Here is a 19,695-nt window from a genome sequence, read left to right as displayed (position 1 = left end):
TCTAGTGATCCACCACCCTCTGCTTCCCAAAGTGCTGGGATTACAGAAGTGAGCCACCATGCCCAGCCTATCATTTCTATGTGTTAGTAACAGTTCGTGTTCTCTCTTCTAGCTACTTTGAAATATTCAATACATTGTTGTTAACTATAGTCACCCTACCCTGCTGTTAAAAAAATAGAACTTATACCTTTTATTTAACTATATATTTTGTCTAACTGTATATCTGTACCCATTGACCAACCTCTCTTCATCCCCTCTCCCACCTACCCCCCACCCCAGCCTCTGGTATCTATCATTTTATTCTCCATCATTATGACATCCACATTTTTAGCCCCCACATATGAGTGAGAACATGCAATATTTGTCTTTGTGTGCATGGGTTATTTCACTTAACGTGACTTCTAGTTCTGTCCATGTTGCTGCAAATTACATTATTTCATTCTTTTTTATGGCCAGATAGTGTTTCATTGTGTATACATACCATAATCCATTCATCCATTGGTGTAAGTTTGGAATTATTTCCAAATGAAAAGCTTAGAAAAATGGATGGGAAAAAACTATGAAGTTAAAATGTTGATCTGTGTACCACCTAAAAATCATACCATAATTTTGAAAATACTGATTTAGATCACTATACCCCTACTTCCAAATATCAAGGAGGATTTTAGAGAAGGGGCAGGTAGAGCCAAGATTGCTTGGGGGCTCAGAGCGGGTGGTCATTGTCACAGCCCTAGGAAGGGTTCACTGGCACAGTTGAAGATTGAGACAGGAACCTGCAGTGGCTGCAGTGGAACCAGGTCACCTGAGGTGGAGAGCAGCTTTATACCATCATTTCATGCTCCTTCTAAAACCTGATAAGCTTCCACTGATTGCTTTTCTTCCCCCTTACTATTCCACATGTCACCCTCATAACCGTATTCAAACGCATACCCACATGGCTCTAAGGAGGGAGAAAGCAGCACTATTACAAGAGTGTAGGGAAGGGGAGGCTTAAGTATAGTTCAAGTCTTACATTTCTCATTATCTTATGTTCATAAGTATTGACTAACAATGAAAATAACATATTTAGTTTGCATTTGGAATTATGCTTTCATGACTTTATGTCAGATTCCTTTCTGTGGCCTAAACAAATATTAGGCTGTGTGTCTGTGACAGGCCTTAATGAAGTGGATTAAGGCATTTCTCCCATTTACATTTTCATAGAATGAAATAAACATTGTAGTCTTTTTAGGGAACAGTGTCGCATCAAGCCGTGATTTGATTTTCTACCTGTTCAGAATATCAAGTTCTGCATTTCTTGAAATTGTCATGTATTTTAGTGAGCAAGTCGGTAAGACAGAAGTCATCCCTGCAATATTTATAATAGTATGGCGTGAACTTGTCAAAGGTACTTCTAAAAGATTGTTTTGGATCCCGAGGAGATCTATTTAGTAACTGTATGGAATAAGTTGTCACATAATACAACACTGCATTGATTTATTTGTGTTATTTTTGTATCTTACTGCAGGCAGAGAATTCAGCATTGGCTTTGGAGAATGAAAATCAAAGGGAACAATATGAGCGATGTCTTGATGAGGTAAGGGGGATGGAGAGACTCCTGATCCAAGGCTGGACTAGTTAGGGTTCCCTTAATCTGATCTCAATACATGTGTATGCCACCAGTCTCCACAAAACATCAGCATTTTCTCCTCCAAAGAAATGTAGTAAACATGTAGCCTTTGAAAAGGAAGGGTGTGTGTATGAGGGGGTGTGTGTGTGTGTGTGTCTGTGTGTGTCTGCCTCCCTCCCTCCCTAAATCCTTATACAGGCATCTGTATATTCATTTTGGTTATTGTTTCGTATTCTTGGGCCACAGTTCACTGTATGATAAATTCTTTCTGTCCAGTAAGTGTGATCCCTTCCGATGAATGAGAAAAACCACGTCGGGTCATGCTGCATCTCCAACTGGATACCATTTCTGAAAAAGCAAATCCTTGATAGAGTGGGTGGGGATGATGTTCACAGTTGGCAGCCAGAGGGAAAAAAATCAGTAGATTCAGAACAAGCCAAGAAGAGAAAGAGAAGTGAGGAAGAAAATTGGAGCAGAATGGAAGACGATGGGGCTATACGCACGAGTAAACTGGATAAATATTATGTGATGATAATGAAGAGATGATGGCAAAGATGGTGGGCATTTGAGAGTTTCTGGGAGGCGAGGGGAAAATGGGCAGGTGCTCAGAGCCCACGTCCTCCCCCGCTGTCGCCTCACACCATCAGGGCCCACACCAATCACCGATGCATCGTGTCTCTCCCTGCCATGATTGGCCATTCGCTCCCTGACAAGTTCTCAGCTAGGACCTGTCAGTGATTGGAGTTGTTATTTAAATGAGATCACTTCATTAGTCATCTGTCCAGCACCTTAAAACTTTATTGTGTTCTGGGTGATTCAGTTTGAGATTTGTTACAATGTACCTGATACAGATTTTAGAAAGAAAAGAAAAACTGCATTCCGTCTGGTTCCAGTACCTTTCCAGTGGGAACTGCCAGTCTATCATCAGTCTTTTTCTCCCTACTATCCATGAGGGAAATCTCTTCTAACTCCTCTTGATATTTCTTGCCCTCTCCATCCCCCTCTCCTCCCATGTACTGTCCCATAAGTCAATGGGGGGATCTGTAAGGAACACATGCTCAACTCCCAGCAGTGACGCCATATATAACTCTTGTTCCCTTCAGACTGGAAGCAGCCTGTCTCCTCTTGAGGTCCAGTAGTCCTTGGCGTCTCCCTGCACCAGTGGTTTTTAAAATGTGATCCCTGGGCCAGCAGCATCAGCCTCCCCTGGGGCCTCGTTAGGAATGCAGATTCTCAGGACCCACGACACACCTACAGAATCAGAGACTCTGGGGTGGGGCTCAGCGATCTATGTGTCAACAAGCTCTCCCCATGATGCTGACGCACTTGACAGCTTGAGACACTGTCATCAGCATATCACTTTGTATCGGTTACTTATACGTAGTTGAAGAACTCTCAAAATGTTCCCAGAAAACTGTTTAATATTAGATATATTAATTGTTTAATATTCCCAACCACATATGTTAGTTACCCAAGCAAAATGGTATTTGCAAGTCTCTGTCCTGTCAGGACCTTAAAAGACCAGAATAATCTTGACAATGTCCAAAGTTAAAAGAAACACTAAAGTTAGTTGACTCTGACATGGCTCAGAGTCTAGTGAGGCCAGTTCAGCAGCCCTCACTGCTCCCCAGGCTCGTGGTCCAGTCAAAGTTTAGGGCAAGAAAGACCAAAGAGATCCAAGGATATTAAAAGGAACATACAGTACCTTTGGGTCATATATATTGATTAGCAAAGTTTCACTTTAACCTCCTGCACAGAAATTTCTGCCGAGATTTTATCTGCATTTAGAAGTCAGATTTATGTGACTCACACCACGGAAACTTTGTCCCAGTTCTCCCACAGGTCAACCCTCCCCGTCAATCAAAGCACTCACATTTCTTTATGGAAACTCATAGTCTATTTTCTGTGTGTTTCCCAAGCCTGCATTCTGTAGGTTTCATCAGAATGTGCGGGACAAAAATATAAGTTATCCACAAAATCATTTCATATAAAGTTTCCACTGAAGACAGACTTTTTAGAGGGAGTGTTCCTCTGTTCTTAGTTGCAAAAATTAACTGTTGCCAAAGAGGTGATTTGCAGCAAAGAACTGCCTCTAAGCAATACACATGTTTTGTATTCATGAATACTGACCCCTGATTACACATGCAGGCTGTTTTATGACTAATTGCATGAGGGTAGATAATTCATTTCCACACATTGTAAGAGAACACTCTCAACGGGGTAGTTGAGTGTAGTAATAATGCCAACTGGAAATTCTTTTCAAGGCTTTTTATACTAATTAAACAAACTAACAAGGTAAGGCCTCATGTAAGTGTTTTCCTTGCTAGTGGGTGTCATCAGACATACACAGGTGGATAAAATGTAAACTTAAGATGTTTTTCAGACAGGCACAGTGGCTTATGCCTATAATCCTACGACTTTGGGAGGCTGAGGCAGGAGGATTACTTGAGCCCAGAAGTTTAAGACCAGTCTGGGCAACACAGGGAGACTCTGTTTCTACGAAATAAAAAAAAATAAAATCATAAAACCTAGGCGAGTGTATTGGCATGTGCCTGTAGACACAGCTACTTGGGAGGCTGAGGTAGTAGGATCGTTTGGGCCCGGGAGGTCCAGGCTGCAGTGAGCCATAATCCTGCCACTGCATTCCAGCCTGGGTGACAGAGTAAAACCCCATCTCAAATAAATAAATAAAATGTTCTTCATTCCTTTTTGCACTGATTGTTATTTTCTGGGAAATGAGGAACATATTGAGGATTTGGGGAAAACACTTGAGAATCTGTGTTCCAATAAAAGAGCACATTTATTCAGAAGGTAACAGACTCACATTCCTAGATACACACACATATGCCCTGGCTTGCTAGGCATGCACATTCACAAGTGCACACACCTGTATACAAACAGGTGTGCATGCGTACACTTCATCATCACCGCTACTGCTCCCTATCTCATCTCCCTGCCTTGCAGTACAAACGAAAAACCAAGGGATTAATCTTAGAGTTCGGAGGTTTGCATGTTACAATCAAGCTTCTTAGTCTAGCTGTTTGACAGACACTTACTGGCAGGCAATGACTTGCTATTTATTCACAGTATTGCCTTGGCTGCAGTTTCTTTCATACCTACTATTCCCTTGTAAAGAAGTAAAATAACATGCAAAACCACTGCGCTGCACTTCGATGGATTCGGTTGTATCCTGAAAACCTTTACTGGCTGTCAGCCTCACCCAGGTCCTGAGAGCTCACGGCACTCGCAGGCTGGAAGGAGAAGTGCAAGGGATGGACAGTCGCAGGGTAGGGAGGTACGAGAAAGTCACAGAGCAAATGAGCTGCACTGTGGACTTTGGAAACACAGAATGCAGTCACCAGAGGGCAGGAGGAGCAGCAGGTAGGCGAGCAGAGGAGAGGGCAGAATTGGAAAGGGTGTCTTTCAGCAGAAGGAGCTGCAGCAGGTGAGGTCTCGAATCCAGAACAGCAAGTGCTTCTCCTCCGTAGCTGCTTGGTGGACTTACCTGAGGACCTTTAAAAATACTGCTGGCTGTGTCACACCTCAGAGATTCCCATCTGACTCTGCTTTTGGGCGGAGCCTGGGCTTTCTGGTTTTTTAAAGCACCACAGGAGATTATAACGTTCATCTGGGGTTGAGAACCACTACAATTAGATTATCTGAATGCTGTGCTTTAGAGAGCATTTTCAGAAATTTTCAGTAGAAGGATGAAAGCTCCCGCCGCCAAGTTTAGATACAGTAATAGAAGAGCACAGACTCATGTGGAAGTTTTAAATTACTTCTGATTCCACAACAAAGTCTGAGATCATATAAAGCTACAAGCAATAAAATAAAATAAAATAAACCATATCCCAGTGTTTCTCAAGGTGTGTTCCTGGGAGCCCTTTGCATCAGAAGGATGTGCGGTGATTGCTAAAATTGCATATCCTTAGACCTCATTCAGACCTTCCCAATCAGTATGCAGGGACAGGAAACTGGCAATTTTCACAAACATTCCAGGAGGCTTCTGCAGGAAAAGTTGGAGAAACTGCTATTTCCTCTCCAATCAGAACTGGCCCCTTACAGTCAGTGACGATGGTAGAGTTGAGTTATTTTCCAACCTCTACACTTCAGAGCGCAAGGACGTTGAAAACTAGACCTTTGGATGTAGTTCAGAAATAGACAAAAAAAAGAATTTTAAGTAAGGGTAGAAGTAGGTTGCTGAGACTATTTCTCACCTGTCTCCCTGAACCACATGCTACATTCCTAGCTTGGATTTTAGAATCATTCCCAGGACATTCTCAGGCATATCCCACTGCTGGGCCCTACATCATCTTTAAAATCAAGGTTTTGGCTGGGCGTTGTGGCTCACGCTTGTAATCCCAGCACTTTGGGAGGCCAAGGCGGGTGGATCGCAAGGTCAGGAGTGCAAGACTAGCCTAGCCAGCATAGTGAAACCTTGTCTCCACTGAAAACACAAAACATTAGCCAGGCATGGTGGCGGGAGCCTGTAGACCCAGCTACTTAGGAGACTGAAGCAGGAGAATTGCTTGAACTCAGGAGGTAGAGGTTGCAATAAGCTGAGATTGTGCCACTGCCCTCCAGCCTGGGTGACAGAGCAAGACTCTGTCTCAAAAAAAAAACAAAAAAAAAAAACAAGGTCTTGATAGACAGAAATGGAAGACGATCCTACTTGTCACCTTCCTATGTTCAAAATACTCATTTCGTGGAAATTACAGATGATCTACTCCTTGTTTGCCCCAGATTCTATCACCTTGGAGGCAGTCCCTGCATTTCTTCTCACATTATTTCTGCAGGACCCAGCAGATTCCTGCCCCACACTAGGTGCCTAATGCATATTTGTTGAATGACTAAATGAATGAATGGAGAGTATCAGCAGGAAATTAATTTCCAAATTAGTATTTCCCTAAATCCCACATACATATTTAGACTAATTTCTACAGTTATCTCTTCAGAGATGAGCACTCATTTATTATGCACTAACCCAAATGATAATCCAAGGATTAATCAGCTGAAAAAAATAGTAGACCCACTTCAAATACTCTGATTTGAATTAGAAGAAGAGAACTTCATGGGCTTTGGATTAGGAAGGCTAGGGTTCACTGTTCCCCCTTTTCCAATGTTGTATGGGGCTGTGTATTTACCTCTTCGAGCTTCTTTCTTGTTTGTATCTTACAGGATTGTTTTACAAAGTAAATGAATAATACAGATGCTTATTGACTTACATTTATACATGTATATTATGTGGACACACACAGAAACACACACACATATACATACCCCTCATGCCCTTACAAATAAAATCCCTTATTCTTTAAGCATTTTTTCTTAACTGCTTACCTGAACATGGATTGTATTTTCCAAGGTTTGAGTGGCCTGATTCACATTTAGGGGTGACTGCTTTGTATCAAGTCCTGCCCTAGATGGTTTCACTGATTATGTCTATCATCTCATGCCTTTTTCACAACTTTAGAGGTAGGCAGCTCCTCTATTTTATGGATGAGAAAAGTCAGGTTTCTCTCCCATCCCCTGTGCATGTCAGTGTGTGAAGTTAACATAGGCACTGTTTTAACCCAAGTCCATGTTCTCCATGCTTTCTCCTAGCTGCCTCAGTACAATCAACCAAGCTCAGAAGCATAGAACACCTCTCCAAAGCACATTTTCAAAAACACGTGCTTTTCCTGATTAGATTTTTCAGTTACTTTGTTGACACGACAGTGGCTTTGCATGGTGAAATAGCTCATGAAAGTATGAAAGCAAGCCCACTAGCCAGGAGAGGACTGTCAAAGCATAGAGCCATTGGAGATCCTCACTCCCCACACCCACAAACCCGAAGCTTCTCCACCCTCCACCCCAGCCCTTGGCTGAGAATTCTCTCTGTGAATAAACTTCTTGGTGTGGCTTCTTATTCAGCTTCAAGGACTGTTTTGCAATAAAATAATAGACAACTTCACAGCCCCAGCTTTTCCTGCCTCTGCGCGCCCACTTCCAGGAGAGTGCATGGAGGAATCACGAGCCCTGGAAGTTTTTCAGGGAAGAAGAGCCAAGTTTTGTGTGAGTAGAAGATCAGCCATGTGTTAGAGGAGCCAGATTGTCTGAGAGAATTCTTACTGAGAAGGAAATACGAGATGTACTGAGGCGCTCTCCTTTCCTGTCTCACCTGCAGCCCTGTCTCACCTGCAGCCCTGCTCATCTCCTGTCTCACCTGCAGCCCTGTCTCACCTGCAGCCCTGCTCCATCTCCTAGGAGCAAAGGGGAGCGGCCTCTACGGACAGCCTAAGGGAGGCTGTACTACAAGCTAGTGGCTTAAGGACTGCCAGCTTTGCTTTTCCAGCGTGCTTCAAGTCCCTTGCAGCCTAGCCCAGCTGCTGCCCTTTCTCTGGAGAGGAAAGCTGGCAGATGACATTGGAAGTGATTTGTTCTCACTAGCTGGGCCTATAGGTGTGTGATTATTTGCAACCCAAATGCTTAGGGCATAATGCTAGGTTGAGAGCAGGGGCGCATTCCAGGCATTATCTTTTCAACCTAGTAGAGGTTGCAGGCACAAGCTCCAAGCAACTGTCCTATTTATGCATCAGGGAAGTTAGCTGTTAAAAGCGATAACAAAACCTCGGACACTGTCATTATAGATAGTATAGAGGAAAGCATCTGTATCATCTGCCTGCTCTTTTTCAAAGAACCAGCGAGTCCTTCTGGGTAACATAACCTCATGTCAGTAGGTAAAGAAATAAGGCATTCGTGTATCTTTGTTCAGTTTTCAAGTGGAGCAAACAATTTTCCCAAGTACATGCCAGAAGGAACTGTGTTAGATATAGAGTCTCTAAGCCTATAGGGCAACTGCTTGGATTGCGAGATATAACGTATTTCCTCCTGTGGGCTGTTAGAGTTAGGATATTAGTCTGTGTCTCCTGATAAATCATGGATAGAGCTGTTTTATGTGACCACTGTTATCAGAATGGTTTCAGCGAGAGACCGGTTGGGAGAAAGAAAAGAAAATATTGATATTGGGCAGTTTTATGAGAATGTAAATCAAATCCAAAGTTTGAGATCCAAAAGAAGTAAATTATTTATGGCATGATTTAACTTCGGTACCTTGTTCCTGATTCAACCTGCATGAATAGTTCAATTCTTCTGTTTTGTTTTGTTTTGTTTTATTTGCCAACAATAAAATAGATGATATGTAGTTTGACTTTGAATTCTTAGTTACTTATGAATTGGAATGAATGCTGGAAAACTGACATTCACTCTTACGCTATTGGTCAATTTGCTTGGGTTGGATAACATTTATCACTGTTGTGGTCACAAACAAATAAAGTGATAAAGGAACATGGGGCCTCAGTTAATGAAAGTATAGTTTACTTTGGTCTATGGTAGTTCTGTAAGTTGTGCTTCACTCAAAAAAAATCAGAAATACCTAAGAATACGTTTTCTTTAAAATCATGGTTTCAATGAACAGCCTTTCTTTTTACTTAATGTCTGCAATGTAACTTTGAAAAGACTTTTTCTGATGGGAAAAAGATCCTTCTTGTGCATATAATTTAACGAATCAATTACAGATAATCTGATTTTAGTCATTTCCTGCTAGTGGTGTGATTGCTTTCTAACCAAAAGTTGACGGCAGCCTGTGTTTTAATTTTCAATGAGACTTACTGGTAGCCAGCTGTCCTGAAGGATGTACTATTTGTCAATATTGAGTCAAAAAACAATTAAGCTCCATGAAAACATTCTTACCATAATCTGTTCCCCTATACTAGATAGAGAAAGAAGCACAAATAGTTGAGCATCACCAAAAATAAATGTGTTACCAAGAGAGAAATAACACGAAAGTGTCCCTCAGTCTCCAGTTGAATGTAAGAATTACCATGATGATTAGATGTTTGTCACACTGTGTTATAATTGTGTTTTTGCCAACTCGCTGCCAGGTATGAGTCTTTGAAGTCAAGGACCATGGCCCAATCAGCTAGCTTTGCAAGTAGATACTCAGAAAATTTATATTGGATAAGTGAAGGAAGAAACGAATGAACCAGAGTGCCTTATATCTAGGATATTTAAGTATTCGGATTTAGTCTTTCATGCTGTCAATTTCAGTTATCACATTAAATGTTTACAGTTTATGTATTAGCTGAAACGTACCACCCACTTCACCTATCCACCTTAATTTTATCAATGGTAACCATGTAGCTACATAGCTTCAAGGTAATAGCGAAGTTTAGTAGGTGATTCTGTGCAAAGTGTTTTGAAATATGCAGATGAAAAAGAAATCTTAGCACAAATACATACAGTAATAATGAATGGTTACCTGGAGAAAATGCCAGATTCTTGAAACACCAGGAACATGTTACTGGTTTTACCTGTGGTCCTTAGCTGGAATTGTGTTATATGCCAGCTCCTAAACCAGTCACTGGAATTGCTAATATTGGCTTCGATTAATCAAGATTCACTGCCTTGGGCTGAGGAGGGATTTAGGTTCTTCTGCTGTCCCAAGCTGCCTGATACTTGAAGAAAATGAGGTCCCTGAAAATATTACAAAGAATTATGTTTGGTTGTTTACTGGAAGAAACTCAAAATAACAGTGTCTACCTTATTTCCCTCACATCAATGTTCAATAGACAGTACAGCTCCATAGCATCCTCAGGACCAAGCTTGTCCTTTTCTCTGTCCAAATATCCTTAATATGTGACTGTTTTTGTCAGGGTAACTGCTGAAGTTCCAGCCATTGCTGTACTTCCATTCCTAGTCAGGAAGATGATGAAGGGTGAGCCCCCTTCTTCTTTGAGACTTCCTGTAAGCCCAAGAGAATAGTCTGCTTACGTCTTATTGGCCAGAATTTTGTCACATGGTAACATTTCACTACAGGAGTAGCTGGGAAATGCAGTTGAATGTGCCCAGCCCCAGAGGACTGGGTTTGTTACTCAGGAAAAAGGAAAAAAAATGGATGTTGCAGTAAACAACTACCAGATTTTATTACAGGTAGCAACAACAAGAGGGTGACATAAGCGAAAACATTGAAGATGAAAGCAGGACATAGAGGAAACAACAGGCCGGGCGCGGTGGCTCACGCCTGTAATCCCAGCACTTTGGGAGGCCGAGGCGGGCGGATCACAAGGTCAGGAGATCGAGACCACGGTGAAACCTCGTCTCTACTAAAAATACAAAAAAAAATTAGCCGGGCGCGGTTGTGGGCGCCTGTAGTCCCAGCTACTCGGGAGGCTGAGGCAGGAGAATGGCGGGAACCCGGGAGGCGGAGCTTGCAGTGAGCTGAGATCCGGCCACTGCACTCCAGCCTGGGCGACAGAGCGAGACTCCGTCTCAAAAAAAAAAAAAAAAAAAAAAAAAGAGGAAACAACGAGTTGTCCCTATTGTTGACCATTCAACCTATCTCTATTGCAAGTAATATGAAGCAGTGAAATAGACAGCAAAGGAATAGGAAGGAGAGGCAAGGGGCATTGTAAATCAGTGAAGTATAGAAACTGTGTGCAGATAATTAGGACTGTGTTTGGCACTGTATCATTTTTTAGCCTTCTTGGAGTATATGAAAGGATATCATTTTTCCAAATATGGAAATGTGAAAGTCAAGGTATGAATGATCTTTTAAGTGTAGCCATCTTAATTAGCAACAGGGTCACCTTTGGAGAAAGCAAAATATTGCCTAGAAGGATAGGCTTATTATGAAAAGAATCAGATCTCTGGATGTAGAGGAAAGAGGCAAATGAGGAGCTAATTAGCTACAATAAGCTGCGAGAAACGTATTGGTAAATTAGAGTCAGTGCCTATAAAGTCTCGTTATTATAAATGACAACTTTTTCTTTATTTTTTAAAGGTAGCCAACCAAGTTGTTCAAGCTCTGCTTACTCAAAAGGTAGGTCACTTTCTGGCTTTGTTCTTTTCAAGGCACTTATGTGACTATATTGGAACTCACGTTGTTAAGCTAGGAAATTGTGATTGATAGATGCAATACTTTTGTATTTATTCGCTTAGTGAAAATCGTGTGTGTTTTAGATAGCATACGAAGTATCATCAGTGACCAGTAGAATTTGTATAAAAAATCCAAACTCTTGGTAAAATAATAGAAAGCCTTTTGAAGATGATTTTCATGTACCCACATGAGTAGAAAACCCATCATTTTTATTTAGTAAATACAAACTTTCAGGAAGTTGGCGAATTCTCCCAATTCCTATAAAATGAGTATCTTCTTTTGTACAGCATTAACGCAAGTCTAAAATTCAGCAAGAGATCCTTGAAGTTAGGGAAGTCATTTAATTTCCCTGAGCCCTAGTTCCTCTTCTGTAATGTGGGAATAACAGTTCCCACCTCCTGGGACTGCTGTGGTGACCCTACCAAAAGAAGCAGGTGGGGCCGGGCGCGGTGGCTCAAGCCTGTAATCCCAGCACTTTGGGAGGCCGAGACGGGCGGATCACGAGGTCAGGAGATCGAGACCATCCTGGCTAACACGGTGAAACCCTGTCTCTACTAAAAATACAAGAAAATTAGCCGGGCGAGGTGGCGGGCGCCTGTAGTCCCAGCTACTCAGGAGGCTGAGGCAGGAGAATGGCGTGAACCCGGCGGGGCGGAGCTTGCAGTGAGCCGAGATCGCGCCACTGCACTCCAGCCTGGGGCACAGAGCAAGACTCCGTCTCAAAAAAAAAAAAAAAAAGAAGCAGGTGGAACAGTTACTGCAGTAGTTTGTGGTACATATAAAATAGTGGTAACCACTGTACCTGAAATTTCCATACCTATGTGTTTGCTGCCTTGCCATTCTTCCTTCGGACAATATCAGATCACATTATCTAGGCACAGACAGTAAATGCAGGTCAGTTTTGCCCAAATTTGGCTGTTTCAGTGAATTTTATAGAATGTTTTCCATCTCTGGCCATGATGCTTCTGAGAAGCTAAATTTTAGTTCCCTCAGATTTTGTTTACTTTCATTTCTATCTGTGAAATAGAGACTTCTCCCAAAGAAACTTTTAGATCCTGCAGCATATTCAGGATGATGTGACAAATGGCAGCAAAATAATTTATGCCATTTTGATTTTTTTAATTGAAAATAATTGTATTAGGGGTTGACTCCTTCTCATGGAGATATTTAAATATTCTTTAAAATTTATATGTTACAGGCATTGTGAAACTTTTGCTAGACTTTCTTGCCTACTATTTCTGTCAAAATGTCATGGTTCCTTCTAAAAATAATTTTAACTGCTTCCAGTTTTACACTAACATGCCTAAATAAAGAGATTTGAGTACCACTTACGTAGAGTTAAAATTAGGCTCCATTGTGAGCAACAGAGATCCATAATGAGGTGGCTTAAATAAGTTACAATGTTAGTTCTTTCTCACGTATAAACCGACAGGTAGGCAGAACTGGGATGGTAGCTCTGCTCCATAAAGTCCACGGGGTCCCTAGCTTCCATCTCTGTATTTCATGGAACGTGGCCCCATTTTCAAGGTCACTTCATGGTCCAGAAGGACTATGCTAGCTCCAGTCATCACATCCACACATTCTAGCCATCAGAAAGGGAAAAAAAAGCTGAGGAATATGAAGAAGATAAAGGGCATACAGCAGCTGTCTTTTAAAGGACACTTCCAAAAGCTTTCATACATTACTTACATACATCTCCTTGAACAGACCTTACTCACACAGCCACACCTAACAAACCCGGCAAAGAAGTCTTTGTTCTGGGTGTGTGCCCGGCTAAAATTTACTTTGGAAGAAGGTGAGAAATAGATATTGGAGGACAAATTGTAATTGCTGCTGCAACATTTTTGAATGCTTTTTCTTTTTTGAGGCTTTAATTTCTCCATTGTTTGTCTCCTGCTTGAAACTCTATGATGACTTAGTTACAAACCTGAGGAATGGGGAAGTACTATTGCAGCCCTGTGTACAACTGTTGAAAGACTTCTCATGCCTGCTTTTGTTAATGGTGCCTCAGGAAAGAGACAAGGAAGCCGTCTGGTACGATAAAAAGAAAAAGGGGCCCTTCAGGTCAGCTACAAAAAAAAAAAAAATAGCTACACAAATCCAAGTAATAACTAGTAAACAGATAAATCTACCTTGGTACAGTTAAGCAGTGAGACACAGAAAGACGTGCTACTGTGAGATAGCATACCTCAGGGACACTATGAGGCAGAAAGAGATGCTGGGGGCTTTTGGAGATTTCAAAAGAATCATGTTCTGCAGAAATGTGTGCCTCCAGATTTTATGGGAACTGTAAAATTGCTGCAAAAAGACTAAAATTTCTTTTTAATTAAGAGCACAATATAAAATATACAATGCACTCCAAATGCAGATGAGAAAACTAATTCCAAAAAGGAATGTAGGTCGCAAAGATGAAACAGAAAAAAATCTTGAGTGATTTATCCAAGTCACCAGAAGATCCTTGAGGTGAAATAATAGGCATTACTGTGCAGTTTTAGAATATGTCATTAGTTATGACACAAAGGCAAATCTGCTGTGGCTTCAGCTCCTCACTGGGCAGCCAGAAATACATTCTTCATGGCATATCATGAATTGGCCCAGACAAGCATCCTGAGGTAACACAGTCTATTGATACTGATAGAAAAAAAAATTATTTCCATTAACTTATCAGTTTCTGTTCAGTGTACCTAGTCAAGTAATTCAGTTTATCTCAAAAACCTGTAGATTCCCTTAAGTGAATGGACTGTACCCCTTTAGAACAATAATACAAAAGTGATCATATTAAACCAAACTTTCTTCCTTTGATGCCTCCAAATCATGGGTCCAAGTCTACAAGTGTGAGTGAAATCAATAATTCAGGTTAAACTCATATTGTTATCTGAAATGTATTTTATCTTCATTAAGTCAATTACACTTGGAGAAAATGTAACTCGTCTAGGTTCTTCAGTGTTTGGAGTTTGTTTTTTGTTTGTTTGTTTTGTTTTTGCCACTAAGCAAAACACAGAAGAAAGGCATTTTCTCTGCAATTATTTTCATTCATATCAACAGTCTCAGGCTTATCTGCATGTTCTTTAGAGGAACCACATATTTTGATGGTGTGTTTTCTTCACTGACATGGAATAAAGCTGGGTATGGTAGAATCCAGCCATTCAGGCAGACCCAGAAAACAATTTTATAGCTTGTAGCTGAGAAAACTCCAAATTCCTGCCTATTTCCCTTGTAAAGGTGCAATTGAACCATCTGTGTCCACTTCTCCAGCAGTGATCTGTGTGGTATCAGGCGGCTGCTGATATTTAGCAGGCATTTACAAGCCTTCAGACCCCACGTGCAGCACTTTTTTTTATATATATACTTTAAGTTCTAGGGTACATGTGCACAACGTGCAGGTTTGTTACGTGTGTACACATGTGCCATGATGGTGTGCTGCTCCTATTAACTCGTCATTTACATTAGGTATATCTCCTAATGCTATCCCTCCCCCTAGTTCAACCATTGTGGAAAACAGTGTGGCGATTCCTCAAGGATCTAGAACTAGAAATACCATTTGACCCAGCAATCCCACTACTGGGGATATACCCAAAGGATTATAAGTCATGCTGCTACAAAGACACATGCACACGTATGTTTATTGCGGCACTATTCACAATAACAAAGACTTGGAACCAACCCAAATGTCCATCAGTGACAGACTGGATTAAGAAAATGTGGCGCACACACACCATGGAATACTATGCAGCCATAAAAAAGGATGAGTTCGTGTCCTTCGTAGGGACATGGATGCAGCTGGAAACCATCATTCTCAGCAAGCTATCATAAGGACAGAAAACCAGAAACGTGCAGCATTTTAAATGCACCAAGTCGTTTTGATCTCAAGGCAGCCCAGTGAGGTAGGACTAAAAAAAATAGTTTGCTCATAGTTTCAACTGCTGGGCAGTGGCAAAGCCCCTGCTTTAATTATGGCTGTTGCACTGTAAACCCCACGCTCTGACCCACTCCTTCATTCTTCCTCCACAATCCCATTCAGTCACTTGTTTTTCTCCACCCCACGCTCTGACCCACTCCTTCATTCTTCCTCCACAATCCCATTCAGTCACTTGTTTTTCTCCACTGTAGTTCAGTAGGACAGAGAGAGATGCCATGAAAATCAACAGATGGGTTGAAATCCAACCGTCAGTTATGATCACAGGGAATAAAATAAAAGGCAGTGTAGCCGCAGGACTTCTTAAAACTTCTGGAAGTATTGCTGATCTTCTGTAGCAGGAAGAGCATTTAGAGTTTGGTATCTGTGGAGTGAAACCGACTCTGTATATTTGGGGTCAGGCTTTCTCAAAATCAATCTTATTTTTAACTCCCCAATTCCCCAATTTCTAGGAGCCTAAATGAGTATTTAATCCTGAGATCGTCAACGAGCTTTGGTAATGGGCTCTACTGGCTTATAATTATATGAACTGTTTAGCCATTGCCCTTATTAAAAGTGGTTTAATCTGAAGACTTTTAGGGTGGAGACTTGCACTATGTATTTTGCCACAGGACTCACTACTTCCTGTGCTGTATCCCAGTTCAGTCAGACTTTTATGTCACCTGTCTTGCCTTTTAGGCATTCGATGTTGAAGCCCTGGGTCTGTCTGAGATGTGACCAGCCTTTTCCAGAAGTGGCTTTTCATTTTACAAAAGCCTTAGCATTTGGGGGAGAGAGGGATATATCATTGAAAGCCACCAAGAAGGGGTGTGACAAAAGAGGCTGGTGGTTTTGGTGGCCATTAGGCTTCAGGGAGGGAACAAAGTGGCACTCGAAAAGCCATCCCATGAAGCTAGTGAGAGATACAGTCTTTTGAACAAAAGCCCAGTTTTGTGCAGTGCCTTGGTTTACAGATGAGGAAACTGAGACCTACTCAGAAGCAATCACTTCTTCAAGGTCCTGTGGACAATGAGGACTAGAGCCCAGGTCCACTAAGCCCCAATTCCGTGTATTCCCAAGATAGACACTGCCTCTGAAATAGGTATACCACTGTCATGTCATTTTTACATGATAAAATCAGATTTAAATAGTTTTCAATGACACTCCAGTGATCATATTAGTATATGTCCTGCTTCTAAGCAATCAGCATTTTTAAAAATGTACTTTGGCCTAGAGCTGATAAGGATTTTACTTTTCAGTACGTGAAGTAACTGTACTCCTATAGGTACTGTATAGCAGTGAGTCCAGAATCATCTTTAGCCCAAGCACAGGGGGAATTTATCAGGATTACAGGGTGTGGATCCTCCAGGGAAATTATGGTTTGGGATCATTAAGATGCAGAGATGCCCGTTAGACCAGTGTATCACATTGCTCAGCTGTAACCTTTTAAGTCTCTGTTTCCAATTGATAGTAACATGAATAGTGCAAGGAAAATGGGTCTGAGTATTTTCTTGAACCCAAACACCACTGTACTTTTTTTTTTTTTCATGATGTGAAATGTAGTCAAATCTTTGGCATTATTCCTCCATGATAAATATTTATGTTGTGTCCCCATTTTCTTATCTGAAGATACAACCTTATATTTTCAGTGAGGTTCTTTCTTTTCTTGAGACCTGATACCTGCCAGGAAGTCATAGAAAAAAAAGAAGGGTTGTGAGAGAGGATACATGGTACAGCCTCTCCCGTGAGCCGTGATCCCAGACCGTGGCATCTACCCAGAGGAGAGTTCTTTTGTTTCTAAAGCCTTCCTTGGGGAGGCTGTTCTAGGTCTTGCCTCTGAACTGACAGGGTCAGAGTTGCGGCTCTTGCATCCAGCCTAAATGTATCATGCAATCATGCATTCCTTTATGTCAAGGTGTTCCTGTTGGGAGCACAGAGGAAGCTAAGAGAGCCAGCTGCCCCCTCCACCCAGGTACTATAATAGTGGTCAGTGAAACAGTTGTTTCTCTATGTATAACCATTCTGGTTGTGTTTATGCGTGTGTACATGGGCACACGAGTGTATTTGTTTACAGTTTATTGGGAAGGCAACTGTCTGGCATCAGTTACTGGTGATCCACAGCTTGTCTGAAGAAAATAAGAATATTAAAAACAATGCAAGCGATTCTTTTCTATCTCCAGATTTTCAGACCAGCTCATTTCTGTTTGTCGATGGCCATCAGGTCAGTGTCACATCCGTAAAGCCTCTGTCTTCCCCGCTGCTGTGTGCTGAGCTGGATGTGCCAACAGTGATGAACAGAGAGTTCCCAGGGTCGATAAATTGTGTTCCCACTAATGAACTTTTGCTATACCTTAAGTGATAGTAATGGCCTTTGAAATTTGGGCAGTTGTATAATGACTCTCTATAAAGTACATTGATTTTTTTTCTTTCATTCCTTCTTTTTATTTCATTTTTACCCATCTGAAGAACTCTTTCAAGGTCTTCTGTTTTGCTGCTAAAAATTGTGGTTACTGTTGCCTTCAGGTCCCCTTTTACTTGCATATCCACACTGTACGCTTCCGTTTCCGTATCTCTACATTGCGAATGAGGATGATTGTGTTTTCCCATCCAATAGGTACTATTACTATTTATCTGCTTCACAGTCAAGTTTTATTAATTACTTAATTAGTGGTACTAAAAACAATTAGTGTTTGGGAGCAGAGAGTGTTACATACATGCTAAGAACAAAAATCATGAGACACAGTGGTTGAATTCTAAATAAAGAAAGCAAGTTTCACCAGTCGTGGTGGCTCATGCCTTTAATCCCAGCACTTTGGGAGGCCAAGGTGGGCAGATCACGAGGTCAGGAGTTCAAGACCAGCCTGGCCAATGTGGTGAAACCCTGTCTCTACTAAAAATACAAAAATTAACTGGGTGTAGTGGCACACACCTGTAGTCCCTCCTACTCAGGAGGCTGAGGCAGAAGAATCGCCCAAACCAGGGAGGCAGGGGTTGCAGTGGGCTAAGATTGTGGCACTGCCCTCCAGCCTGTACAACAAGAGTGAAACTCTGTCTCAAAATAAAATAAATAAAAATAAAGTAAGTTTCATCTTTTTTTTTTTTTTTTTTTTTGAGACTGGGTTTTTTTGAGACTTTGTTGCCCAAGCATTCAGCTGGGCGATCTCGGCTCACTGCAGTCTTTGCCTCCCGGGTTCAAGTGATTCTTGTGCATCAGCCTCCCGAGTAGCTGGGACTACAGGTGTGCACACTTGGCTAATTTTTATATTTTTAGTGAAGATGGAGTTTTGCCATGCTGGCCAGGCTGAAGTTTCACCTTTTAATTTGAGCAGTGAGTGGGTCCCCACAATGGCCTCTGCCAAATGGCGTGTGTGCTCGGGAGTATGAAATGTGCACTCCTGATCCTGCCCTGCTGGATCTTGCACTCTTGCATGTCATTCTGAACATGTCATTTCTTTTCTCTGCTCTCCATTTGTGGGCACTGATCAGTTGAAAACACCCTATACATAAGCTTCACCCATTTAACCAAAAAAGGCTAGGAGAGTTGAAACTGCAGTGGGCTATACCTTGGCCTGTTTCTTTGACCCCTTTAAATAGGATTAATACTACTGTATAAGATGATGCATGCTCATGAAGCCTCAGAGGAGGCTTTACTAGCGAGCTCTAACTTCACCATTAGATTAATACAAGGTTATGGCAGGCCCAGGTACCTCTGTGACTCCTATTTAGGCCCTAGACATCAGAACTGTGACCTGGGCTCTCCCTTGCTTACAGAGCTGTAAGTCCAATAGCTACCTGCCCACATCAGAATACATAAGTCTTTGAAATAGAAGTGTTGAGAAATGCTCTGTATCACACCGATCACTAGAGAATAGAATTTGCAATCATCATCCTGTTTGGCAAAATAATCGCGAGCACTTATTAAGCTCCTACTATATGTGGCATCGTGCTAGGTGATGGAATGAAAACAATGTAAGAGCAATATGCTGGTGTGGTTATTTCAGTATCTTCTTGTGCTGGCCTGGTGAAAAACGCATCGTGTAATTGACAAGTCTAGAGCACAAACGATAAAGTGAATACTGAGTAATATATGATAACCGTCACAAAGGAGGCATTGAGGGCTGATGGGAGTTCAGAAAATGGAGCAGGTATTGAGGGATGCCAGGTAAAAGGTCAGAAAGGTGACAAAGTTTGAACTGGACTTCAGTCAAAGAGCCAAATGTGGACCGGAAGAAGAAGGTGGATAAGAAGGAAAAGTGGTAGTGGAAAGAAAAGAGA

The 19,695-nt window shown here is 41.6% G+C and overlaps 1 protein-coding gene across 2 annotated transcripts in view; it reads left to right on the top strand.

Annotated features, from left to right (window-relative positions):
• The window catches only part of NCKAP5 (NCK associated protein 5), a 914,274-nt gene that overhangs the window by 671,481 nt on the left and 223,098 nt on the right, over positions 1-19,695 (top strand). For both annotated transcript variants that reach the window (XM_021924271.2, XM_021924272.2), the window contains exons 8-9: positions 1,508-1,576; positions 11,430-11,468. In XM_021924271.2, the coding sequence (XP_021779963.2) occupies positions 1,508-1,576; positions 11,430-11,468 (108 nt within the window). The remainder of the gene's footprint in view (positions 1-1,507; positions 1,577-11,429; positions 11,469-19,695) is intronic.

Source organism: Papio anubis, chromosome 10, assembly GCF_008728515.1.
Source record: "Papio anubis isolate 15944 chromosome 10, Panubis1.0, whole genome shotgun sequence".
NCBI classification, from domain to species: Eukaryota; Metazoa; Chordata; class Mammalia; order Primates; family Cercopithecidae; genus Papio; species Papio anubis.
This window is presented reverse-complemented; position numbering and strand designations above follow the sequence as displayed.